Source organism: Ptychodera flava, chromosome 4, assembly GCF_041260155.1.
Source record: "Ptychodera flava strain L36383 chromosome 4, AS_Pfla_20210202, whole genome shotgun sequence".
Lineage (NCBI taxonomy): Eukaryota > Metazoa > Hemichordata > Enteropneusta > Ptychoderidae > Ptychodera > Ptychodera flava.
This window is the reverse complement of record NC_091931.1, coordinates 23,082,689-23,110,687: the sequence shown is the minus strand read 5'-3', so window position 1 is coordinate 23,110,687 and position 27,999 is coordinate 23,082,689. Positions and strand designations below refer to the sequence as shown.

Below are 27,999 nucleotides of genomic sequence, written 5' to 3'. Positions count from 1 at the left end.
CACTCGCGAAAAGTGTGGATGGCGAGTGGAAACAAACGAACCTGGTGTCACATGAGAAAATCAAGATGGAAGAGGTGGATAACATTATCGTGCACACGTTGCGGCAAATCGGCTGGTAAGAGAGTTCATTTTGCGTGTAGCGTTTTTTAAACGCTCTGTAGAGCGAAGCGGCTTGTTTACAAATATTTTCTCATTATAGAATGTGGTATTTAGAGCGAACCGGCCGATGGCAGTCAGAGCAGCCCGTTCAGTTGTGTACAGCTTCGTTGTCATTCACAGAACACTCGCTATCAGTGTCACTGACACTGGGGCCTTACTCAGTTACTGCAGAGTGACTTGTGATTTTGTATGGTTCTTGAAATAGAGATAATCTGAGTTCTCGTATGGCGGCTGCAATTCTATTCTACCCCCTATTCACGATTGTGCATTCAGATGACACATGAGCGATGCACAATCTGATACCTATTATTGCGGCAGACGATGGCCCCTCCCCTCATTAGTAAGGTTCAAACTGCACACCTAGCCCAGCGTACGATACTGTGTGTTCCCGGCGTTATATGGCCTCCCAACACAGCCCTGCTTACTGCCATAGAAAAAACGGTTTCTGGAAAACTCGACCCCAAACCGACTGGACCCGAGTCAACTCGACCCCAAGTCAACTGGACCCCGTACCCAAGTCAACTGGACCCCGGACCCTGAGCAACACTACCTCCAAGACAGTTTATCTCTTCATATCATGTGTGATTATTATCCACCTATTTTGAGAGTTATTCCGTCTCTCTGTATGTACGAATCTTCATTGACGTACTTACTCTATCCCACGCTTGTACGACACAACTATCTGACTACGACAACGCACCGCGACGCTTACGCTGAAGCCCTTGATCTGAATATTCATGAACAATGATTAGAATAACGGCTGATATATTGACGGGCCGCGCGGGCTCCCTCGAGCACATTTTTGGACAGACATAAGCCTTTCTATTTAACGTTCATTTAAGCCTATTTGCCTGTGCGATGAAAGTAAATAGTTGAACGGCAGTTTGGGTGAAGATTTACAATAAAATCCTGCAATTGACAATGTCACTTCACTTTTATGCTTTCTAGAGCAGTCTGAGGGCGTCACTGCGCAATTTTTTTGTAAACTTCATGGTTGGTGTGTCGCTAAATACAAAGGCTTTGAATAAAAAAATATTCATTTGCAGCATGAAATGATGTGTGTTGTGCATAAAATGAGTCAAGGTGAACGTTGGAAACGTACGATTGTGCAAGTGGTCATCGCCCGCCGCCTGCGCACTCATGTAGTGTGTGAGGCTGCATGATGTCATATCATTAAAGCTCTTCATAACGCTATGCGCCAAACATCTACACCTTGTCCCAAGCTTACACCTTTTAACACTTTGATTTGGCGGCAGAACTGAAGGTCCCTGTTCAATACTGCGCTAAAACGCTGTGCCCACTTTGATGTTGGAAATGAACCATTATTATGTGCGGCCTGTCACAGATCATGGATGTAGAAAGAAAGAAACACACTCTCTGAGTGTGTTGTTTAGCAATAAAGGATAAGTAAAGATAATCCTATTAAAGCATGGTTACTCGTCGAGTGTGGGATTGGTAAAGTTACATTGCCTACATATGCAGAAGGCTGAAGTCATTTTCAGTGTAGCATGAGCACCAATCCGAATGGGTGGCTCTGCCATAAATATACAAGTTTATCCAAGTAGGAAAATCAGTTCTGTTGTTATGTACCGCCCATCACAACATAACCAACTTCGTTTGCCAAGATCTTTTCGTAGGGCAGGGACCCTCCTAGCTGTTGAAACGCAGCTGTCTGTGGCGAGGTAGCGTATGTCTATGCGGGTCATCAAAAGGTTAACCCCGCCATGGATAGCTGCGGCCCGGGCCGCCTCGTGGCGAAAATGGGTCAATTACGACGACCCAACTTTGAATGGCAAAATAAACAAAAATGAGCGTAATTCCATAAAATGACCTATACCTGCCTGAACTCTGATTATTGCTCATTCCTTACATATACTTTGTTATCAAAATCTCTGGTTTGTTTACATATTTCGGCTGATTTTTCAAGGGCTACTCAAGATTTTCACTCTGACCGGTCCTCTCTCTATTCACGTCTGAACACATGTCGTTCATATTAGCATATAACTAAGTCGGAGTCCGCTGCCCGTGGCGGGGTTTACCTTTTGATGACCCGCGTAGACGCATGCCCCCCCTCCCCGCCACAGATAGCTGCGTTTCCACAGCTCAGCTAGGACCCTACATTTCACACCAACCTAACCAATATTAGCCAGAGCAACCAACCTGTCATGAATAGTTTTCAAAAACACTGTTGACAGTCCATTTGTAAGAAATGTCATCTTACAAAAACAGAGATTTGATTAAGTGTTGCGTGTCGGTGGTGTGTGAATAAAGGCGCTTGGTTTATTTACGGTCCTTCCAACTTCCACCAAGCGCGTAAAAATGGTTTACCAAAACTGCAACGGTCGACCGTGTCGTTGAAGGCAGTCATTTTCTCCCAAACCTCGGTAAAGTAAAGGGGTACAGGGATAGAAATACTTTTTTATTTCTTGTGGCAAAAGTTTGCCACCGGATTTAAAATCAGGTGGCAATTATGAAAAATCTGGTGGCAGTTTGTGATCGGTATACTACAACATTTTGTCATTGCCACATACTCATTCTAATTTATAATTCTTGAAAATATGGTGAGTACACGTCACAAAAAATCAACCCATACTGCAGGCCTCGAAAAAAAAATTTCAAACTTACCAACCGTGGGACACGTGAATTTCATTTTTACTTGCCCGACAGGAAAAATTACTTGCCCTAAATTTCCAGTAACTGTACTAGTAATTTGAACAGAAAGCAAGAGTTTGGCCATATGAAGTGAATTCAAAGAGGAAAAAACAGATTCAAACATGAACTACATTCTTGTTAAATGAAGGACTATTACCAAATCTGAAATGTCGCAGAAGTAATGTGAGGATACTTTAGTTTTTTTCTGTAGATTTGGCCATCTAGAAAACATCTTTGAATTGGAATTTTTCCACAACCTAATCCAAATTAAAATCTTTGCATAAGAGTAATAAGATTGTGTGATTTACAATGTGCATGGCTGCTGCTCTTTATTATCAAGCTGAGATCACAAACAACTGCTCTGCTAGTGTTTATCTGCCAATGCATACGCACATGTACATCTGCAACCCTTTTGTTTACATGTTTACTCACTGAGCACAGCCGTCTTTCAAAGTTTTATTTTGATAAATGTATTCGTCAAGAGAGCAGATTAAAGTTTCGTTTTCGTTACTCTTCAGTGCAGATTTGTTTTCTGTAACTGAGAGCCGATCCCTAACAACCAAGGTCACGTAATTTGAAACTGTCTGCATCTCACGCACTACGTAGCTGCAATATGTGGCCTCCTTGGTTGACTGAGCCCGTTTCGACTACGATGTAAACTTGTACTTTTTCATCTGGGTGTTGATTTACGTTGAACAGTAAGCATTGCCGAGATCCATGGCTTCGAATAAGTTTACATCCATTTACCAAGCACAGGGTGCAATTACACTATCGCGTGAAGCCGATCGACTGTCATACGACTCATGCTGCACTTGCACAAAGAGAATGGCAACCACTGTCAAGAGCATACCACTTTACGGCACACATACAAAACAGTACCTCGTGTCGTCGGAGAGAACATGTCGCAAAACTGTATTTTTACGACTTTTTGTGTTTTACAACAGCAAGAACGATTATTTTGCGATGTCTGGCGGATTTTCAAGGGTTTTCAGAAAAAAAACTTTTGAGAGTTGAAGGACTTACAATGATTGTAGGCGTGTACAGACCTAATGAAATACGTTTTCAAGCTTGAATTGTCCAGAGCTTAGTAATTAGTTAATTCAACCGCTGGTGCACTTGCCCATCGGACGAGAAGCGGTCCTACTAATTACTGCCCGTGACTGCCCGTAGCTGCCTGAGGACTGCCCGAGCACTGCCTGAGGAAAAAGTGGGCTAAATTTCGTCCATTTTAACGCTTGGCCAATAGGTTCAGTTTATATCATGCCCAGCCAACCAAAAATATCATTGATTTGGCGTTAACCTGATGTTTTTTCCGGCAGTTTTGGAACACGGAAGACGCCGGGCCTGAAGGACGTTGCAGGCTTGACAGTAAGATCATACCATTCAGTCCTAGAGGTGGCACAATAACCTCGCCGAGCGCGTACAGCCTGACAGCCTACCACCCCTTGCACTGAATGGTATGATCTCAAAAGCAAGATGGGGACGTCTTTCTCGTCGAAAGCCCGGCGTGTTTCGGGTTTTAAAACCGCTACAGAAAACATCAAATCAATGATATTTTTGGTTGGCTGGGCATGATTTAAGTTCAACCTATTGGCTTAGTGTTAAAATGGGCGAAATTTGGCCTACTTGCTCCTCGGGCAGTCCTCGGGCAGTTCTCGGGCAGCTACGGGCAGTCACGGGCAGTAATTAGTAGGACCCCGAGAAGCATATTGATTTTACTTGCCCGAACGCAAAATTCACTAGCCACGGGCGTTGGGCGATAGGAATTTTTGAGCCCTGTACTGGCTAATGAATTGCAAGTATTTATTGTTATTTAATTCATGCAGGCTGCAGTTTGGCTTTGTTTTCAAAATGTCACAACATGCTTGTACGGTATCTTGTTTCGTATGACTGCATATGCGGCTATCACAGAGGGCAACAACATGTCCAGCGTACAAAAGCTGCTGTCATCGATATGGAGATTAGCCAATCACAAGTTTGGATTCACGCTGTGTTTTCATTCATGCCAAAATGTCGCAATTAGTTTGGGTTTTTAGCTACTATAGACTATAGTCTATAGAAGCTATTGGGATGGGTATCCGTCCGGCGTCCGTCGTCAGTCTGTATGTATGTATGTATGTATGTATGTATGTCCGTTTGTGAGGCGTCCGTCCACTCAAATATCTTGAGAACCGCAGTACTTACTGATTTGATATTTGTTGTGTAGATGAAAAATATGATTTTGAGAAACTATTTTTTTTAATTTTTTGATATTGTTGAAAATAGGCAAATTAATGCCAAAAAAGGTGTTTTTGGTTAAAAATCTTCTTCTTCATAACCGCTGGTCAGACAGCTTTGTTATTTGGTATACAGGTCCCTAGGGGTAACCCAACTTAGATTTGTTCAAATTGTGATGAAATATGCAAATCTGTATTTTTAAGGAATTTTTTTATCATTTTGGTCAAAATTTGACTTACATTGTATGTAATTCTTGTACTGTATAAACCCTATCAATTCACCCAGAAAAAAATAATTAATATGATTTTAAATAATTGAATTAATTAGGAAATCATCAAAGCCAAAATAATTTTAGTGTAGAATTATCAGAAAGTTCAACTTTTTTTGACAGTTCATAGTGAAATGCTTACCATCTTGGAGGATTAAAACATGTAAAGGCAACTTTCCTGAATCCCAACTTTGATATATTCTGAACCGTCATTTATTGTGCCCTGTATGTTATCTAAAAGAAATTGCTCAAAATAGTCAATAGAGATAGAGATAGAGATAGAGAAAGTTCTAATTTCCATTATGGTTGACTTGGTAAGATAAAATAAAATTACTTTTTGAGGAAAAAAATAGAGTGGTCAATTAAAAGAGTGGTCAAAGTGATAGGGTTTTTATGGTAAAGCTGGGCTGTATAAAGATTCCTCATGTGCTATTTATAGCAATTATGCAATCTGTGTAAACAGTGCAATGAAAGTGTAACATGATTCCTTATAATGCTTTTGATGACCTTGAACTTCTTAAGTTTCAAACCTTTGTCTCTTCAGTGTGCTTTCTCTGAGTATGTACAGTCTCAACTTATTAAACAGAACTCACAATGTTAATCAAAGATATCCACCTTCTTCATCAATACATGTGTCACAAAAGGTTATTCTCTACATAACTCAACAGAGCTCTGTCAACTGTTGAGTTGCTTGTTCTTTCAAAACCGCTGGTCAGACAGCTTTAATATTTAGTTTACTTGTCCGTAGGATGACCTTAGTGAGATAATTTCATACAGTAAGGAAATACTTAATTTTGTATCCATGTCTATAGTAGCTTCAGGGACTTTGGCCCTATGTTTTTTTTGGCTAATGAGTTTTTCCGCCGTCATACAACGCGTGTTCCTTCAGACTAGTGTTCCTTCATTCAAGCTGTAGGATCGATGACAAGATGACCCAAAATTTAGTGGCAGAAAAATACCACCAGAAAAAATGTTGGTGGCAGATTGACAGTTTTTGGTGGCAAATGCCACCATTGCCACCGATTATTTCGATCACTGGGGTATCACTACCCTTGTGTTAATGAAGGCGGTCACCTTGTCGAAAATGCTGAAAAAGATAGCGCAATTATGGTGTCAATGTCAACCTGTGATAAGCTAGAGGATTACAATTGTAGAAGTGTCAATGAAGGCGGTCACGCTCCCGTAAGGAAAGCGATTGTTTAATTGTAATTTACATGCTAAAAATTGCCGAAAAAGATAGCGCAATTAAGGTGTCAATGAAGGTGGTCAATCTCAGCCCAACCTTTGATAAGACAGAGGGATAACAATGGTAGACGTGTCAATGAAGGGGGTCATACGCTCGCGTAAAGAAAGTGATTGTTTAATTTTAATTTATGCTAAAAATTGCTTTAAATTTAAAAGCAGTAACATGATGAAAAGTTCCTTACTCCTGAGTTCAGCTTAGACTGCTCACGACTACTGCTCGGAGCCTCTGTACTGCTGTTCCTGCTTGCTTCGAGTTTGATTCATCGCTGTGTTGAAATTCCTGCATAATGGCTCATTCAACATCCTAGAAGGACCAAGCTTTCTGTGTGGTATGTGAGAAAGTTGTTTCAACCCATCAACATGGCCTCTGCTGTGATGAATTCTCAAGGTATGTGTCATTTCTTTAAAGTCTATGCGCAAACAAACAGCAAAACTTTTGGTGGTTGTCTGCGCATGGAGATACCATAGAGACTGCATCAATTGTAATAATTGCGGTGTGTCATAATTACATACATGGAACAGAAGCGACAGTGCACTGTCCCTTCTGTCCCATGTACGCAATTATGATACATTGCAATTAACTTGCTTTTTTCTGTGTTGTCATATTTTCAGTCAAGTCAATTAGTTAAAAAGGGGGTTTAGCAATTTCCCAAAACTATCTAACCGCTACTCCGTTTAACTCCATTTTTATGAATCAGAACCTTGAACACAATCTGAATATCTGTACCAACTCAACCCATCACAATAACATGATGACCTTTGGTCATTATGTTGAAAATTAGCGTGAATAACATCTTTGGTAGAGTATATGTACTTCAGGCAATAAATTTAAGTTGGTGAGTTTATCCGCAAGAAATTAAAAAAATGGTTTATAAAGGAAGAAGTCACCGTGAATTCGAAACAAGTGTTCATATCCAAAATGTTTTGCACCAGTATTTCTGAATGAAGTTATGTTATGCAATGTAATATTTTAGAGATGGGCCAGACTCGATTAGCTTTAGAAAGAGAAAATTTTTTTTGTGGAATCGGCTTTAAATTGATGTTTACCAGTGTTCACTAGCAATATTGCGCAATATTGCGCATGTAGTAGTTGTTCTTGAGCGACGTGTTCTGTTTTATGCACGCAAGAAAATCGAATATTTCAATGTGATACACCATGAACTTGACATTGAAAGTAACTCGTCAGAGTCAAACGATTAATCGTAGGCTAAAGTGTCATATCCAGAAGTGAATATACCGTTTTACTGTTCGTGTTAGTTTCAAAACTGCAGCTCTATTTACAGAAAGTTTGTAAACTGCCACAGTTTTACAGACAACTGCTGCAGTTATATCCATGTACTCATTTCCTATCTTTTTAAACCACAAAGTTGGTTTTAAATTTCATTCAATTTTGTTGTCACTGCCACAGTTCCACAAAAAGCTTATGTAGAATAACCCCCAACCGTGTTTTGTAATGTCTGACTCCAGCCGTTTCGTAAAACTAAACCCCATGATTTCCGCTGACACCACTGTAAAATATGGAGGCTCCCTCAGTTGGTCACTTGGTGCCAATTTCTAATTTCTAATTTCAATTTGCAGTTAACATTGCACAACTAGCGGTTCACATCGATATTCCTACTCGGGAAAACCAACTTCAGTTTAGTATTTAGAACTTGCAGTTTTGAAAGGTTAAAAACACACTGCACAGAGTTACCTAACATAAATGAAAATAGGCATATTTCTAAGATAACTAGCATTTACGATGATGTTGACGAATGAAATACTGATTGGCCGCAAAGTACCATCCTCACAAGGGTTTGAAAACTTGTTCTATGGAATACCTAAATTAGAAATGAACTGGCCGCAAAGTGCCATGGGTGATAACGAAAAAAAACAATTTTGAAAATCGCATCGAATTTAAATTAAATATTTCTCTAAGTCTCTGTGTCGTTAGTAATGTCGATGTCGTTTGTATTTCAGTTGGCAACATCAACTCTGTAACTCCGGTATCGACCACATTCAATATCGTAGAATGGTTAGAGATGAACTTGAGGACTTCACCTGGCGTTGTTCACGTTGCTCCATCTCGTCATTAGTCAACGCTCCTCCTCCTTGTGAAGAAGATAGCATTTGTTTTGATCGACCTATCACCGAAAGCAGCCGTCTGTCTCCTTCCTCACCTCCTATCGATTCAGAACTGGAAGAAGTGCCCGTCTTTGATGCCTCCAGAGACCGTGCACAACCATGCTCCCTTTCTTCCGTTGATTTCTCCAATGACATTCACTTCGACCAACCCCATCCTCTGCTGGAAGATTCTCTTGCTGAAGATTGTTTGCCTAGCTCACTGCCCAACCATGAAGACCATGTCATAACCTATGAGGTGATCGAAGGTGCCTCTCAACATGGAAAACCTTTGCTTGTTGACAGCAACGGTTACGTGTACCAGGCAAAGACAGATAAGAATAAAAAGACAACATGGAGATCTATATCAACCACAAGGCTGCGGAAATTGGTTATGGACTTTGAGGCTGGTTTGTGGGGGGCGGTTCATGTGCTTTTTCCAGAGAAGACCCTGCAGGACTGCTGCTTCCATTGGACACAGGCAGTCTGGCACAAGGTGCAGCAGCTTGGCCTCCAAGTTGCCTTTATGGAAAATGGGGCGACCCATAAGAGACTTATGGCCTTGCCGTTCCTGCCACACGAACACATCCCAGATGCCTTTAATCGCCGAGAAGAAAAAGTGCGCCTGACACACAACCACTGGTAGCATACATTCATTCGACTTGGATTGAAGGCAGCGTCTGGCCCCCGTCTGCATGGAGTGTTTACCTCATGAGCATCCGCACACACAACGACGTTGAAGGCTGGCACAGACGAATCAATGGCAAAGCTGGTTGGAGCAAACTTCAGTTCTACCTTCTAGTGCCACTACTGTACCAAGAAGCCCGCCTGACCACAATGCATCCGAAGTTGGTGAAAGATGGAAAGTTAAGCTGCTACCAGAGGAAGAAATACGCTAGCATCAATTGCCATCTCTTCAGCTTGTGGGACCAATACAGCAAGAAGGAGATCTCAGCAAAGAAACTGTTGAAGGCCTGCAGCAAGCTGAACAATCCATCGGTCTAGTCACGATTACGTGAGGTCTGAAAGGTAATGGAGGTGGTTGTTGGGTCAACTCATTTATATGGAATATTTGTCAGTCATTTCGGCAAACAAACATAACTACTAAATTTCACGCAAACATTTTCGTTATTTTTGCTGCATTTTCAGGCACTTTATTTGGCGAAAGTACCAATAAATTGTTATATCCTGATAGAGATTTTTATATTCCACTAGTCTAAATTTCATGTCAACGGTTTCGTAATTTCGGGTCAATGGTTTCGTAATTTCGGTTGCATTTTCAGATACATTATTTGGCGACATTACCAGTAAAGAGGCACTCCCACTTGGTAACATTTTTAAAACACATTTTTTTAATGCCAACGGTCGATATTTGACGTGGCGACTGCGCGCGGATCGCGAGATATCAATACAAACATGTCATTTCCCGAGCGTATTTTTCACATCCCGAAGTTTTACGATCGTTTCTGATTTTGACCCGAAATCCCCCGAAGGTTTGTTGTTGTGCTGATTGACGATATTCTAGGGAGTCCATAATAAGTTCGAACGACGCAATGAATTTACTTCCCACTGCAAAGACTTTATATACAGCATTATGCCTTTACCTCAGGTAAGTTTTTTCTTAAATTCTGCTTAGTTTTTGTCGTTTTCATTATTCTAAATCAGTTGTATTATATTTTTAACCAACACCACATAAAACATCAGTTTTTACGTGTTAAATATTAGCCGCCTCCGATGACTACATTTTGTCGTCTGCCACACAGTACGTGTGGTTCGCCGTGCGCGTGGTATGCGTCTATGCATACCACGCGGCGGCCGCTATGTATCAACAGCACGTAACTGTGCTAGTCACCTATGCGAATTCTGGTGGAATCAGCAAAAATTGTTTTCGTTTTTTCGCCAAGTCAGTAAGACTCAGCTTTCTCCCACGGGGCATGACCGATCACCGACGCAAGTGGTACTGTGGCGTACAGCAGCGTCAGTGTAGATTCGTACGCCATAGCTTAGTTGACAATGGCCCCAGTGTGGAACGTTTGATGTTCGGAAGCTGAATTTAGGTGGGCCACCGGAATTCAAAATTTTACTGTATGGAAGCCATGTTTTTATCGATATCTCGCAATCTGCACGCAGTCGCCACGTCAAATATCGACCGTTGGCATTAAAAAAATGTGTTTTAAAAATGTTACCAAATGAGAGTGCCAATATACCAATAAACTGTTATACACCATTAGAGATTTTTATAATCTAATTGTCTAAATTATCGTCAAAAGTTTCGTAATTCCGTAAAATTGTCTAATTTGTTATAATCTCAGTGTCTAAATTTCACATCAACAGTTCCGTAATTTCGGCTGCATTTTCAGGGACTTGATTTGGCGAAGGTACCAATAATTCGCTATCAATGCAATATTCAATCAAAATTCCATATATTCGAACCATCCCACAAGTTCAGACACCACTTTTCATTCTTCTCAGTATCAGCACAGGTTCGTGGCAGACCACAGTTCCTCGGACCGTGGCTAAAACAAGACTGTCTGTACGGCATCGTACACATACAAAATGGCCCTTTTCAGGGCCGCTACATCCTCCAAAAAAGAGATATACCGTTACTTTTACAGTTAAGGCACACTTTGCAAACCGTTTCTTTGAAATACATTAAAAATGTATCCATTACAGTGGTCACATATCTAGATCATGAGGACAACAGGTGCTATCATGGATGTAAAACGATGCAACTTCTTGATGTTAAACATTTTGGATCGTGTTTTATTAATAAGGAGTGGACTGCGTTTATAACCATAAATTACATAAATTAGGTTTGTTGGTTTAGTTATTATGCATCATGTCATTTTATCGTCATTCAATTTTCGAGAGAACACTGCTCGACACAATTGGAGAGGTTGATATGAACAACCTTTAATTGAATTGGCCGATTGTCTTCGATACAGTTATTCTGAATGCACCAGATAAAAAGTCAAGTGACTGAGATCAATGCATCGAATGCTTACAGCGGCCATGCCACCGCCGCGCCGTGTATCGAACAACAACTGAGTGTGAGTGACACATTTCATTCATCTGCTATTACCCGGTGACCGTTGTCAGATGAAAATTAAGAAGAACGTTACAAAAAGTGCTCAGTTCCCTAATGTTGAATGTAAATCACCACACAATCACGTATTTCAAACATTCAGAATGAATGGAACCTGTCGGAAAGAAAAAAAGATAAATTAGGAAACCATGATTTTCAAGTCGGAATGTAAAATTAGCGTTGGTCGTAATATTCCCCTTGTCAGATTTTGTTTGTACCGTACAATCATGCACATGTAGCTCTGCATGGCAGGGCTGTGCATTGCGCAATATCGAACTTCGAAAGTCGACGTTCTGAGAGGAGTGGAACAGGAGAAAATTGTGAAATATGTAAAAATTCTGAAGAGAGAAAAAGAAAATTATTTTGTCAACAGAAAATGATCATCATAGATTGTACATAGCTGAGTGGTGGTTAGAAATAATGTTAATTACAGAGTGCTACATCGCGAGGCAAGGTGGGTGTGCTCGAAAAAGAAGATCAATTCAAGTTTTGGATTCAAAATCGGCTGTTTTCAGCGGAGAAACTGCGCGCCGTATTTCCGAGGAGCTACCAGCGGTTTTGTCTATGGCAGTCTGCAGGGTGCAATCTAGTACTTAGACTTCTGAGTTCATCGCGACTATGAATTCCTAGTCAGCAACCAAAGGCTACATGCGTAAACAAATAAAATAACCTTTGACCTGGTAAATGCTGATTAGGGAACTAGGGAAGGCAGGTTGACGGGTTACGGACAGGCCATAGAGGTACATGTAGAAGTGCCTCCATTCACCTAGGCTCAGTAGGTGTATGCATGAAAACAATAGAATACGAATATATTTGCATATGTGTGTACAACGAACGCTTTGATTTTTTATTCGCGTTCACATTATGTTCCGGCATCATGTCCAAAATGGCATCTTCAGAGTGAAACTGACCAGTGCCAAATAAATGCTGAAATTGACAGGGCAAGTTATATTTCAGGTCCAGTTGACTTGGATTCGGGGTCCAGTTGACTTGGGTACGAGATCGAGTTCACCGGGGTCGAGTTGACGCGGGGTCGAGTTGACCTGTTACCGTCCCAACTACTTTCGGCCGAAATCAACTCAATTCTGATCTATACCTACCCTATTATTAACTCAACCGCTCACAGACTGAAAATAATTTTGCTCTTATTATGTCCCAAACCGTTAGTTTGCCAGCGATGCATGGTCAAGGGCGCGCCCAAGTGGCTCGCCATCAGATACGTTCAATGCAAGATATGTCTTGCATGAACCACAGTCCCAAATGGCGACCCAATATCATTTCTGATCTTGCGAGCTTTGCCGAATGTAGACCGCGATTTCGAGGTCATGTAATCTCGCTTGCAGGCCCATGGTGTAAGTAATGTGCTTTGGAGACTGTGGTATAACGTCGCCAAATTTGGATCACCAAAAAGATCATCAAACATGTAGGCAATTGACCTGCCTGAAGGAAATCATGAACTCTTTGCTCTTGTCATCTCAGCCATCATTTGTCTCTTCGGAAGGATTACATTGCCGAGGTTTCATCTCAACTATGAAAAAAAGAAGAGCCGGAATACATGCGGTGTCACACTATCACAGAATCTGTAGACAAAGTTGAAGGCAGTCCACTGCATACTGTTCAGTGTTGTTCCATCGGGAGTTGTACAAAAGTTGTTATTGCAAAGATATTGAATCAGATTTACAACTTTATCAATAAATTAACATCTGACATCAAGGGATGCTTTGTGTTCTATGTTTGTGTTTCTGTTAAGGTGTAGGAAGATAGATTAACAGTATGGGAACCCCTCTGTCATTTCTGTCGTCCCCTGAAAGAATTGCATTGATGTCATGGGGAACCAGGTAAAATTTGTAAGGCTACCAGCTGTTAAGAGGGAGGTCTTGTATCAGCTTTATGTATAAGCAAATGGACTAACTTGATAAAAATTTCAGTGGAAAACAGAGCAACTGACACCATGTTAATACTCAATCCCAACAAGAACTAACAAAGATTGAGAACTGTCCCTTTCACATTAAGCTAACATTCTTTCATATGGTTGAACAGTATGTGGCCAGTTGAAAATATCCAGATATGTGACTATGTTACCTGCAGCAAAGAAACTGAACACATTCAAACAGCCACTGCACATAGTAATTGTTCATTTAGAAAGAAGTATAGCATCAGATAACTTATCTATCTAGCAGAGTAGTAAAAGTTCCGGATTGTGTTTATGTAACTTATTTAGAGTTTGTCCTTACTTATTTGTGAATCATTATATCTGTTAGTGGTCAATGTCGTCAGCCAGATTATAAATGCCACAATATCATGTTGGAATTGCTTGGGTCAACACCATAAGTTTAGTGAATGAAGACAATTTCAAGCTATGTTTTCACCTGAGCCTCTGATGTTATGTTAGTGAGACATGGACAAATGCCTATGATTTATACATTGTAACTCACCTCTGAATGTCAACATTTTTGTGATGTTAAGATGTATGCTATTTCACAAATTATAACGTGTTCCACATTTGAACTTGAGTTTGACATCGATGTCATCTGCTGGCTAGAGAGAGTTTCACACCAGTGTAATCGATGAATAAGGTTATTTGTGCTCTCAATCCTGATTCGTAAATAGTGACTTGCCGGACGAAGTTGACAGTTTGAAGAAGTTCTCAACGGAACTGATCGTGGAAGCTGCAGCAAAATGTCTGCGTGTGATTACAGAGAGAACAGACATCTCTCCCACCTTGCCTCCTGGAATGTCTGCCAAGTTCCGCGTCGGCACAGCATTAGCCAACGCCTGTACGGTAAGTGAAACTGCTTGCTAATGCGTGCTTACATATTCTGACCGCTGGCACTCCGTGACCAAGGCTTTCTCTATGAAACCACTCTGAATTACTAAATAAGTCATCACAGCTCATTATTTAAATTTCATGAGAGAAGCTGCAGCGCTACATTTTGTTGTTACCAGCGACGGGGTGAAAAAAATTAAAATCACAGTTCTAGGTACCTATTGCAGGGGCCTTTTCATATGGGTGTGCTGTGAAAGTTTTAAAATTCACCAAAAGTTGTATATAATGTACAATCGGGGCAGATGAATATTCCATATTGATAAAGACACATTAGCATAAAATTTCAATACCTAAACAATGCTCATTAATATAATTTGCATAAATTAATACTAATCGGCCCCTTATACTGCACTAATAGAAAAGTTGTAACAGTATGGTTGACTTCTAGCTAGGCTGAAAGGGGCAGCTGCCATGAAAACACCACAGCAGGGCTCATATGCGCTGTATATCATATCAGTGTCTGTTTATATGTTATGTTACTTTTTGAATGTGTGCCGAACATGATACCTTTATGCAGATGTTTGAGTAGGTACAATTAATATAAAATATATGTAACGCCTGCTTGGAAGAATATTTTTTTGGTTATAACTGCTATTGGAGCCAAAAGTTCATTCTGTCTTTCCAAACTGTTTATGCAATAAAATATGTACCAATGCTTGCACAACTTTTAAGCATTATTGCTAAATACTGAATGTAAAGGGAGACAGTATGTATTTTCCGAGGAATAAATGCTTTCATCGAATATAGTTATTTAAGGATAACATATGTTGTATTATCCATAGGAAATTGGCTACACAGGAGAAATAGGATACCAAACATTTCTCTACTCCAGTGAGACTGAAATAAGAAAGCTCTTGCTATTTCTGATTGAAAAGCTACCCAGAGACAGTTCTGAGGGTGCCGATGAACCCCTAGGTAGGTGATTTCATACGGTGATTTCATGAGAGAAGCTGCTGCACTGCACTTTGTCTGGCCAGGTGAAAAAAATTAAGGTTAACAAAGTATGCTCGGTATCTATAGTGAGGAATTTACTTTTTGGGTGCAGGGGAAGGGGCCGACACAACTGGTAGGGGACCCCTGGTCACAGGCTGAAGGACTGTGGATGTTTGTGGTATTGAATTCTGATGCACTTTTCACCATACAGATTCTGCATAATTCATGCTATTGGACAAAATCAAGCAGGCATTGCAGTGAAAGACGAAGTATGTTGTACACTAAGTACAATGTTTATAATATCATTTATGAAGCTCCGAACAAGATGACCAATGCAGGGCTCAAAATAAATATAAGTCATGCTATGAGTAAAGACTCAGTACTCACACTCTTTTTGCATTAGAAGTAATTCAACAAAGATTGTACTCTGTTTTTCATGAGGAGTCCTGAATTTTTAACTTTTCCTTCTGTTTATGTATTTTTTTTATATATATTTGCCCCTTTTTTGCCTGGCAGCCACATCAGCACTGTTGCAGAGGGGCATAGCATCTGAAATCTCCAGACAGTTGAAAGGCACTTGGACACCTTCATATTGTAAAAGTAGAGGTGTCTGTTGGAGGGGTGTTAAACAGAAGCAATGGAATCGCGAGGTATGGCATGATTTTCTCAACTATAATGTTGCAGTTCATCATTATGTCGAACTGCTCTGTGCTTATTCTATCAATCTGCCGTTGTTCTATGATCATTTTCTTCTTTTGTGTGTCATGTACAGCACACTGTGATATACATGAATGTGTAGTGCGCTTTTTTCCCGATAAATGATAATAATAAATAATAACACTAATTTAAGCATGCTTTCTTCAACATCAGGAAATATGACCGTATGGGAGAGTGCACAAAGGTGTCCTCACAGCAGAAAGTTTTGCCCATCGGCTGAGACTACAGTTTGTTGTTCTATCCCCCAAAAGCATGATGAGGTGCACAGTATTCAGCTTGTCAACTCAGCATGTACGTGCGTAAACTTGGTTGTTCTTGTCCACATTGGAATTCTAGTCTGGACTAGAATTCAAATGTGAACAATTGCGTTGCATTTTACACGCATAGACGCTGTGTTGACAAACTAAATAGGGGTCGTTATAACATGCTTTAGGGTGTTGAACAATGATTTGCTGTTGACATACAAAAATAATGAAAAAAAATGATCGAAAGTTACAGTTACTTGCCCTTTAAGGAATTTTTTTTCCGTTTTTGACAGGGCGTGATTGGTATGAGGGGATACCAGAGCTGTGTCCTGTCAGTACCTCATGGAGTTGGTGATCTTACAAAGAAAATACCCAAAGGTCAGTTATGCTATTGTCTTCTCATCGGAATTTGCTGTGTTGAGTTCAGTGATACCACAGAAGGATGTGAAACACATCAGATGATACTTTTTTGAAATTCGAAAGTTCTAATCCGAGTGAAACACCATGTTAATTTTTGACAAAGTTTCAAGATTACTTGTGAAGCGTATATGAACGCAGGCTGTGTATTCAATCAGACCCACACCCATTTTCTCAGGGGGTATCTTTGACTGTACTGATGTGTATTGTTTATGTGCTCTTTTGAATTTTTGCCGAGCTCATCGCTAACAAAACTGTCAACACTTATATGTAGCCATTTGTAGACAGATTTGTTGTTTTTTCCCCTTCTTTTTACATGAACGCGAGAGGTGAACACAGATTTTTCTACCAGCCAGGTAAATAGGGCTGTTTGCAAATGATGCCATAGTTTGCTCATTAATATGCAGAAATAAATGTTTGTCCACATTTTACATTACACTTTTGGAAATAACGAGTTTTAGAACAATGAAAATGCTAGGTGATCCGCTAATGTTACAATGAAAACTGAAGGATGCATTCAGGGCGTCAGATTACAAGCTGCAACAACAGCCGCGCATGTAACTCTGAAAAAATTTCAAACTAAAGTGTCTGATGTCGCCCATTTGCAATTATACGTAGTAACAAACCTGTGACCGTGAACAGCCCTGTTGAATCTGCCTGATGTGGGATAACACATTATGTGGCATTTGTACTCTACATTCATTTTTTTCTTCTTTTTTTTTTCATCCTATTTATACTAGTACTGGAGAATTGGCTACAATTTCCAATAATCCTCCTGATGAAGTTTGAATGCTAAAAATTCCTCCATTGAATAAAATGGACAACGTTTCAGAACATGTGCTTTATGTTAGACTTGGTTTCTCTCGTGTGGCTCAGCTGAGATAACAGTCTGGCCATGTTGTAGAGAGTAGAAATTCAACCTGGTCACCCCCCGATTCCCTGTGAACAGGTCCACAATCACCATTGATGACAATGGCTCTGGGACGAACCATGGTGGTGAAAGGGTGAGAAGAAATAACAGTCATGACGGTTTAGTAGCAGTGTATATTCAAAGCCTGTCAGTTGTACACGTATGAAAATTGGATGCAGTACTGTACATGAATTTCCTCTTCTTCTTGCCACTGCAGATGTTAAGCAGTATTATTCCAAAGATCTGCCAATAATCAGCGACCAGCCACCGCATTCTGACGATCTGCCAGCATCAGTTCTGGAATACAATGCGGCAGCGGTGACCGCAGCACAGGAATGGGAGAATGAGTGGAACTCGTCGGGCCTGGCATCCAGACTGTCGGAACAGGTACATGGAGAAATAGTCAGACTTTGGGGAAAACAATTTCAGCTCAAAAAAGAAATTTACAGAAATGCAGAGCAGGCAGACTTTTGTCTATCCTGCATGATTGGGCTTGAAAATGTTGAATCAATTAAGATATTCTCAGACATGCTGTAAAAATAGGGACATTTCAGACTTGATATCTGCAAACAAAACACATTGTTAATGATTCTGTGATGTGTGTTACCCGTTCAGTCCATTATATAGTTCCAACCAGTATTGAAAAATCAATGGGGACTGCACCATAGTTGTTTAATAAAAGCTTTAAGTAAACACCTGCACTCTGTCAGAACCACAATATCATGTTTTCACCTTCTTTTCCACTTTGCACCGTGGGCAAGTCAGTAGGCTGTGATGCCAAGTGGAAGTTTCCTCAGTTTGGTGAACTGTGGCCACATTGCGTCACGGCCGTCCTTTTCCCATTGATACTGTATACAGATTGTTGTAGTAATGTCTTCCTACGCCACAACATATTATGCTGATACTATTAAGGTTCAAGCATGTAGAAAATAGCCAGCAGCCGGCAAAACAACTGGCTGTCAGCTAAAATTTGCAGGCTGTGAAAATTTAGATTTAATAAAAAATCAGGAAATTTTGCACAAACTTTATGTACACATACCCTGCTTGTATCCACCTGTACTTTTGTATTTGCCACCTGTAAGCAAAATTTTCTACATCTCTGAGGTTTAGTATATGAAAATGTGATTTTTGTGTCTCAGGACTACAGGGCCAGGAAACGACAGAGACTTCAGAAGAAAATCACGGAGCAGCTGAGACAAGGAATACAGAAGAGTGAGGCAGCAAATGCCGCCGCTTCCTCCATGGATCTAACGGATCTGTTGAATTCCATCAGTGAAAAGGGTGCCGGGAGAACCAAAGGATCAAGGTTTACACATGCTGAAAAGTTGCAGTTCACACAGGTGAGGAAGAATATTCTAGCACTTTTTTTTCATCTCAGACAACAAAAAATACTCATGTGATGTGGAAATAGAGTGTCATTGTCAGGACTGCTATTGCAGACCAACAGTCTGCTCACCCAAAAGTGTTCGTTGGAGAGAACACAGGTCAGTTCTGATGTCATGCTTATTGAAACATGTAGTGCAAACAGTCATTACATGGATAGTGTCACAGTGCAGGTAACTCTGATATAATCTTGCCCAGTCACTTGTATTGACAAGATGCAAGCGAGAAGTTGTTTTGTCAGATTTGTTTTTCCATTGACATGAAGACTCCTAGAACAAACTCCCTTACCAAATTGCAGTGTGAACAAATATATTTGCCCCTTGCAAACAGTGAATTGCCAATACTGGCAGCAACTTTAAGATACTGTACCCCCAATTTCACAAACTATTTCTTTCGTTTTGACAGGACGATGAGAAAGCTGCTGCCCAGATGGGCATTGGGGAAGGAGCTGGAAAAGTGGACACTGAAGAGGTATGTATCACATTCATACTACATTCACAAGCATTGATAGAGAGTACAGTAGCTAAAATCTACAATCTGTATTTATTACCTTGTCCATGGCAATGACCCATCACTCTTTTAATTTCTCCATATAACTTGTTACACGTAAAAAACTTCAATTCACTTCGGGTTTTTCACCTGTCAGATTTTGAGTATCAACCATTCACTTTCTAGCAATAATATTTTCCTCATTTTAATTTGCTCACAAGTGGCTGATATCCTTGCTAGAGACATCAAATAGTATCTCTCAAGATGTAGCAGTTCATGTAAACCTGCATCTCAATAAAATTTAACCTAACGATTTTTCGACCCACTTTTTTTCTGAAGCTGATGCTGAAAATTTAAAAACTTTCCTTGTCAAATTTTGACATTTCATTGAGACAAGCCTGACTTTAGTAGACCTGGTCAATAATCAAATATTACAACTTTACAGGGAAAGAATAAAAAGGAAAGTAATGCCTTACTGTTAGATATATGGGTAGATGGGTGTGTTGTTTGAACTTTGCCAGAAAAAACAGAAATTTGCGTGCAATTTCCTGTGAGTGCAGTGTTTTTTGTTTCTTTCAGGAACTTCAGAGGAAGCGAGAAGAGGAAGCACAGGGTCTGAGAGATAAGTTGAATGAATTAGCGTCTCAGATTGAAGCCATGGAAATTGACATGAAAAAATTCAATGCTGCCTCTCAACAGGTTTGTCATTCTGCCCACTCATTATCCATGGCTGCGTGAACACCCTTTAGAGGGAACATAATTAATTTTTAAGTGATCATTTTACCCACCAGATTTGTGCTGCAACCAGAATAGCTGCATGATTTTTTTCAGCATTTTTCGGATTTGCGTTGCTGTCAGCAGGTTTTCAATTTAGCTGAAAAGACAACGTAGCAGAAATAAATATAAGGGAAAGTTTAAATGAGTGAATTGACCTTTATAACTAAATTAGCTAACATAGGATGCTAGCTAAATACGTTCCCATTTTACAGTATTAAGTGAAAACAAAAGCAACTTCATAATTATTTGTAAAGGGCGATGTAGAATCGTGTCTCCGGAATCAGTGTCTTGATGGTTAAAGTGCACAAGACACAAAACCAAGTAGTCTCCAAACATGGTGACGTGGCTAGAAAAATACATTTTAACCTACTTTGTTTTATGAATTCGATTAATCATCAAGGTTTTCATTTCAGTATGACCTGTTTAGTCATCTCATTTTATTCCCAATGTGAGTTTACTGTACACTCTGTCCCAAAGTCAGAATAGTGAGCTTTGTTTTTTCCCTCTTACACTACTCTATATGTATGGCTGTAGATGGAAGAGCAAATATCAACGCAAGGAAAATCAAAATCTGAAAAAGAAGATGCCTACAAAGTGAAGAAGAGAACTCTAGATCTCCTTCCAGACGCTGAGAACAATATTTTAAAATTACAGGTAACGGAGGAATTTGATTTCAGTTCCGTTGGTGGATAGGTTTGTTGTTCCTTTGTAAGAATAGTTTTGATACATTCCTAAGTAGAGCAAAAAGAGATGTATGATGATAGGTGGATATTTAATAGGGTTTACAAGGATATGGAATTGACCCACTCCAAATGATATTCCCTCCACATAAATTCATTCTGTATTTTATGAGCAGGAGTGACACAAATATGAATCAATTGAAATATAAAAATACCAGTATACGTAGGTTGTTTGTTTATCATGCCTGCCAGTCGCTTCCATCACCAAACATAAAACATTGGGTGAAATAGTTTCTGGTCATGGGTTCTTCCCAAAATTGGGTCCTGACACACATAAAAACATTTTCTTTTTAATTGCTGTTGGTCAGTCTGTTTTCCAAAAATACACTTAAAATTACATTTGATTAATTTTCATGTGTTTATTGAATTCTGGTTGTTTGAATGCAGGGGAAAAAGATAGTGTGTGTATAAAGCACAGTATCTTGTAACTTCAGTGCCTCATTTTCTCCATCATTGATCTCTACCTTATAGAAACAGAGACAAAAAGATGGACTCAAAGGCTTTCAGGCGATGCATGTTGACGGGAAATAACTATTTTCTTTTGGTCACATGGTAGTTGATCTAATCATATCAGCAGTGCATAGTTGCTGGTTTATATGTCAAATGTACATTTTCTACATCCCATCTACCAGGCTGTGGTTGATTCCAGTGCTCAGAGGCTGGTAAATCTGGCCAATCAGTGGGAGAAGCACAGAGCACCATTGATAGATCAGTACAGAGAACTCCGTGAGGCAAATGAAGGGAAAGTGGTGAGTATCCACACAAATATTTTGATGTCATCAGATGTCTATACGCTCCTGGAAAAGTCCAGGAATTTTAGAAGTCTCCTGGAAAGTTCTTGTACAGTCCACAGAAGTGAAATTGAGTTCTGGAGAGTCCTGACTAATTGATGTCACCCATGATTTTTGAAAGTCACAAAATGATCTGTCATGGTATCTTTGAAATGTGTAACGATATGTAAAACTGATGTATCGTGAAAATGATACCCTGAAAATGGTGTTTATGGACCTCAAAAAGTCTTTGATTTTGTAGGGCCTTGAGTGTAAGGACTCTGAATTATGGGTCTGACCACAGGGGCTGTCTACATGTCCGTCCCCAGGGGTGGGTAGGTGTTTCGTTGTATCACTAATAAAGATATATTCTACCAACCTTTGGTGTTTCGGTCTTAACTTAGCACTGCCCTTGACAATCTTGCGTATACGTTTTATCAACATGCTGCGTCTATTATCTGATGAGTTTGAGTGCCTAATTAGCCAAAGTAATCAAGGGTAAATTACTAATCTGTGGACGCTCTCACCAGATTATCACCGGATTAAATTTGACAAAGTCAATAACGAACGCACCAGCAAGGTAATCTTCAGTTATACCTTGCTGGTGCGTTCGTTATTGACTTTGTCAAATTTAATCCGGTGATAATCTGGTGAGAGCGTCCACAGATTAGTAATTTACCCTTGATTACTTTGGCTAATTAGGCACTCAAACTCATCAGATAATAGACGCAGCATGTTGATAAAACGTATACGCAAGATTGTCAAGGGCAGTGCTAAGTTAAGACCGAAACACCAAAGGTTGGTAGAATATATCTTTATTAGCGATACAACGAAACACCTACCCACCCCTGGGGACGGACATGTAGACAGCCCCCTGTGGTCTGACTTTGAATACGTGCGTCTTTTATTTTGCATCAATATTTGTACATTCATCAAAACCTTACACACTATTGCTGGTCCAGACATGAATAGTGTCACTTACAAGTACATCACTTTGGGCTCTTTTCTGTTATTCCGTTTCCAGTCTGAGTCCCAGAGGAAACTAGAGGAAATCAAGGAATTCCGGGAGAAGATGAAGACAGTGGCTGATGAAGCAAGGGGAAAGGATGAACTGCTTAAACAATTGGTGAGTTGTTTATGTGATGTCTGACTCAGAGTGTGTGTGTATGTTTGTGTGTCTGTATGTGTCTGAGTTTATGCGTGGTGTTTTCTTCCAGTGTATTTGGCAGAGGACCACTGTTACCTGGTTTAAAATATCAGCAGAGACTGACAATAGTCACATGTGTATACTGTCAGTCCATAGGCAGGGCTTGTACTACCCAGTTGCTACGTCATCAATGGCCACAAGACATTTCAAAATGTTACAGTAAAGCTAATTTGGCAGTCAAATTTGTGATAATACAATCTTATATGGTTAAGCAAAGTGGCCATTTTGTCGTGACTTTTTTGTACCCACTCTCATAACATATAGCCACATCCATATTACCCAACTTTTGCACAAAATTAGCTAAACTATAATTTCATTTGTACTTGGTACATCAACAGCGCACGTGCACATCAATACAAAGTCAACACTTTCTCAACCATTTCCTGGATGTGCTTGGACGACTTTCATTTCTCTGCATGATTTCTGTCAATGGTTTCCGGACTTATCAAACAAGCGGGGACTGTGTCATTTACAATGACTCGTTTTTGTTCTGATATTTACACTAGATGTCCGAGTATGAGCGAATGACGAAGGACGTCAACCGATCTGCGTACACTCGTAGGATTCTGGAAATCGTCGCCAACATTAGGAAACAGAAAAACGACATTGACAAGGTTAGTCGGTACAAGTAGCCATATTGCTTGGAGTTGGCACCTCTTTTAGTTTTGAAGTACAGGAGTTCTGAGGAAGTCCTAACCCATGTCACTCTGTTAGCACTGCTTCCGTACAATCTTTAGCTGACTTCTATTGGTCAGTCTACATAGTTCAAAGGTCACATAGCATATAGCATTACCCTAGTGCTTGTTGTGCTCTGCATAGTGCACTGAGCATATAGGCTTGGTTATCATGTTGCTATACATACCGGTATATCTATGTGAAGCAATTTTTTTTTCACACAAACAAACGATTTGAATACTGCAATCACAGTGCAATGCAGCTTCTTGATATGTAATACTGCTTTTAGACAGACATGTCCATGTAACTGAATACAACATATCATAGAAACAATGTCTGGTATTTTTGATATGTATGTTTTTATTGACTTTCAGATTCTTATAGACACCAAGTCACTACAGAAAGAGATTAATCAGCTGACTGGTAAATTGGACAGAACTTTCACAGTCACCGATGAACTCATATTCAGGGTAGGTGCCACAGCTGATGTTAATTTAAGAGGATATTTTTCAATTTTGTGAAAACTTTACATACTCCAAGAGCTTCAAAATGAACCCTGCACAAGAAGTAGATCAGAAAGGGTTGTGAAAATTTGACAGGCCGAATGTCTGTCCCTATTGTACATTGTACCTTTCATGAGAGTGATCCTGTAATGTTTGGTGCAGGTTTAACCCTTTCACTGACATGGTTTTACCCAAACCCCTTTGTTGTCAGTGGGGATTGTGGACCTGTTGACAGGAAATTGGGGGTGAACAGGTTAACCAGGGGTGTGGTAGAAAGAGAGAAGTAGAGGTTCAGGACTGTGTGCCACCAATGATAATTCCCATTCATTTGTTCTGATAATCCAAGGATGGTTGTTATGAATTCTTCTCAACATTTCAGGATGCAAAGAAGGACGAGGCCGTCAGGAAAGCTTACAAATACCTTGCAGCACTGCATGAGGTAACGTCAGTCTGTCATGATCAGCCAGCTAGACTAAGCTGCCCCTTGTCAGAATCATCGCTTTTCACATCACTCACAGACCATAAAAGCAGGAAAAAGCATTCTGTACCCCACCTGGGTGGATATTGTAATTCCAGTCAGTATTTACATAGGAGTACTTGCATGTGGAAAAAAAATCTGTGTCTTTCAAAAATGACCTGCCATTTCCGTGATAGGCATTTCATGTATTGTGTCTGTTCTGAAGTTTATGTTTCTCTTCCAGAATTGCAGTCTTCTGGTGAAAACTGTTGAAGAAACAGGAAGTATCAAGAGAGAAATCAGAGACTTAGAGGATCAGGTGAATAGACTCCCTAGGCTCATGGGATTTTATGGATGTAAAATTATTTTTATTTCTCAAGTTTAACCCTTTTAGTGCCAGAATCAATTTTGTCACCTTTACAAAGTATAACCTAGACAATATTTTTTCAGGTCCAAAAATTTTTTTTCAGATTTTTCCCAAAATTTTGACCTAAAACTGGAGTCTGTGTAAAGTGCTATCCATTTGCTCCAAAATTTTCAAAAGAATTACAGAAAAATTCATAAAATTTGGTAAAAATATTGCCCTAAAATATTGGTCGGAAAGATTACAGCAGGCAAACGATTAATGGTGCTTTTGTATAGAAGTCATGCATTTGCCTTGCTTTGGATTTCAGATAATAGAATTTCTATTACATAACGATTAGGCAAATAGTTCTTTCTCATCTTGATGGTAAGTATTATTTACAGAAATTAAATTCCCGGGGGGATTTTCCATTTCTGGCATCACCTAGGCAAAAACTTTTGATTGATGGCTCATCTTGTTTCTGTAGATTGACAGTGAGAGCAACTCGAAGACCTCTGCCAACCTGGCCAAGATTACAGCCGACTACAAACAAATGAAGAAAGAGAACGACAGTCTGATGGCCAAGTTGAAAGGAAAAGCGTAGCACAGGCATTGATGGAGCAAAATATCATGTACTTTTTCAACTTCAAGAATAAAATGTGTGCTTCGCTTCACAATAACAAGCTGTTATACAAAATTACCGGTATTTCATTGGACACAAGCACACAAGTAAATCTCTCTCTGCATCAGGACAGGTTTATGTGTTTACATTACTTATTTAACAACAAGTCAACTTTTTAGGTGATGTGCAGCATCTCGGAAAATTGTAAGTTATTTTAGGCTGAATATTATTGTCATTATTGATTTATTTCCAGTCGGCCAATCAGCTACAGAAGGGCCTTAGTTTCATTAGTTTCAGACTCCCTAAGCTTCTGTAAATAAATTAAAATCAAACAATCAGACGTTAAATTCCAAGCTGCTGCACATCAGCAGCAACTTAAAATCTTTTTCCTGTGGGAATAAAGTTTGTATTGAAATTGCCACATATGCAAGGATTTGTTACACTTTGGAAGTAACGTGCCGATGTTTTGACTAACCGGGCAGTGCTATATAGTCGAGTCAGTCAGCAAAGCAGTGCTGTAACCCTGACTGTGGAAAGAGAGCACAATGGCTTTCTGACGAGCCTGTCCAACAAACAGTCAGTTTACTTGTTTTGTTTATGTCCTTTTGCCAACAGTGCAGGGTGAAGGAGTGTCAAAGGGACAATCACTATAACTTTTGAGAAAATTTTTTGCTGTTGTTTTTCAAGAAAGCCAGTCAAGTTGCTCCGTCTTCTTAAAAGTATGTTGAAATACTGAGCATCCAATCGTGAGGACTCATTGTAAAGCTGTAGGAGTAAGAAACAGTATCACTGTTTCTGTTTTTCAAAACTTGAAATCCAAATTTTTCCCCAAAGAGTTAACAAAGGGATGGCAGCCATTTTGAATTTCAAATATTGGTGAACATCAGCGGATTTGTTTCTTTACTGCCTAGCTGCAAAGTGACCCCTGATTTTTTATTCTTGATTTGGTAAGAGAACTGTTGAAAGTTTCATTTAGGTAAGTTTGAGCAAAAGTTCAAGTCTTGCACATACTACTTTACAAGCAGATCAGATCATCTGAAGTACTTGCATTCGAGATGAAACAAATGAAATTCCTCTGAATGTAACATCACAATACTTTGTAATCTCTTAGGGTTTACATGTATGTCGCTTTTGAAATTTTACGTTTATGACTATTTTTAAATCTGATTATAGGATGAAATGATTATTGATGTGACGATTTGACACCTGGACTCTGTGACAAATAGTCTCCTTCACGGGACTCAAACTTTGACTTTGTAAGCTATAAATGACTTGAAAATCACATTTTTGATATTTTGCCGGTACAGTTATTCAGATTTTTTCATCAATAGCAAACTCGTCCACATTGTGAAATATATAAGTCTATCAAATAATGCTAAAAACAAGCCATTTGATAACAAGTCCTATGCTTGTATAAAGGTGCCATTCACAGAACTTTGCTTTTTTATTAGATATTCACAGTTATTTTTAGGGGACAGTCAATGCACTATTTTCCTCAAGATTTTAAAACCCATTTGGTGTATCTTTTTTGCAATTATTTTGATAAGGTGGTGTGAAGTCAATGTGACTTATGTAAAGATGCTTGCTGAAGTGTGCCCACAGAACGTTTCATATGTATTTCTAACATATGAGATGAATGCAGAACTTTGATTTTTAACAGCTAAATAATTTTTGAATTGCCACTCCAATATGGCCGCCGCAAATGTACATGTGTGTACCAGAATTTAATTCACCAAATCCATCACCCAGGATTGAAATAGTGACATTTTCAAAGACAATATGGCATTGTAAGGGAAATATCTTTCTGAAGGTTGGATATTATTTTGGGTATTAAGTGAAATGAAAAAAGATACAGCTGAACAGGGGTTTGAAGACAGATCAGCTCTGAAGGACGATACCAAAGGATTCAATTTGCTTAGCAACATTTTCAAATTCAAAAATTAAAAATACCCGCAAAACGGGGATTTTTTATGTGATTTCATTTGTATGTCAATATTTAGGCTCAAATATATGACAATGTAATTCATTGAATACAGACACAATTCTTGACTTCATAGAAATGCAAAATGAGTTTGGTGAGCTATGACATTGCTTCAGCTACTGCAAATTAGTCAAAACCATCACAAATATACAGAGATTGTACACAAGACATTTATCTATGCCTCAATTAGGTAAAGTAAAAACTCATGTAAGTTACCAGTTTGTGCAATGGTATGAGTGTCAATAAAACACTACCGTGCATCTATTATTTTGTTCAG

At 39.5% G+C, this 27,999-nt stretch overlaps 2 protein-coding genes across 2 annotated transcripts; both read left to right on the top strand.

Moving 5' to 3' along the window:
* Position 1: 1 nt before the first annotated feature.
* Positions 2-27,998, top strand: LOC139131207 (coiled-coil domain-containing protein 22 homolog). Its single transcript, XM_070697174.1, has 17 exons — positions 2-115; positions 14,337-14,508; positions 15,336-15,468; positions 16,003-16,136; positions 16,742-16,826; positions 17,993-18,162; positions 18,915-19,115; positions 19,564-19,629; positions 20,227-20,346; positions 20,959-21,078; positions 21,797-21,913; positions 22,959-23,060; positions 23,648-23,755; positions 24,191-24,286; positions 24,699-24,758; positions 25,021-25,095; positions 25,607-27,998. The coding sequence occupies exons 1-17, from the start codon at positions 66-68 to the stop codon at positions 25,721-25,723; spliced, it is 1,926 nt and encodes a 641-aa protein (XP_070553275.1). The 5' UTR covers positions 2-65; the 3' UTR covers positions 25,724-27,998.
* Positions 5,632-10,692, top strand: LOC139131206 (uncharacterized). Its single transcript, XM_070697173.1, has 2 exons — positions 5,632-6,929; positions 8,501-10,692. Exon 2 carries the CDS (start codon positions 8,553-8,555, stop codon positions 9,285-9,287), a length of 735 nt encoding a protein of 244 aa, XP_070553274.1. The 5' UTR covers positions 5,632-6,929; positions 8,501-8,552; the 3' UTR covers positions 9,288-10,692.
* Position 27,999: the final 1 nt, after the last annotated feature.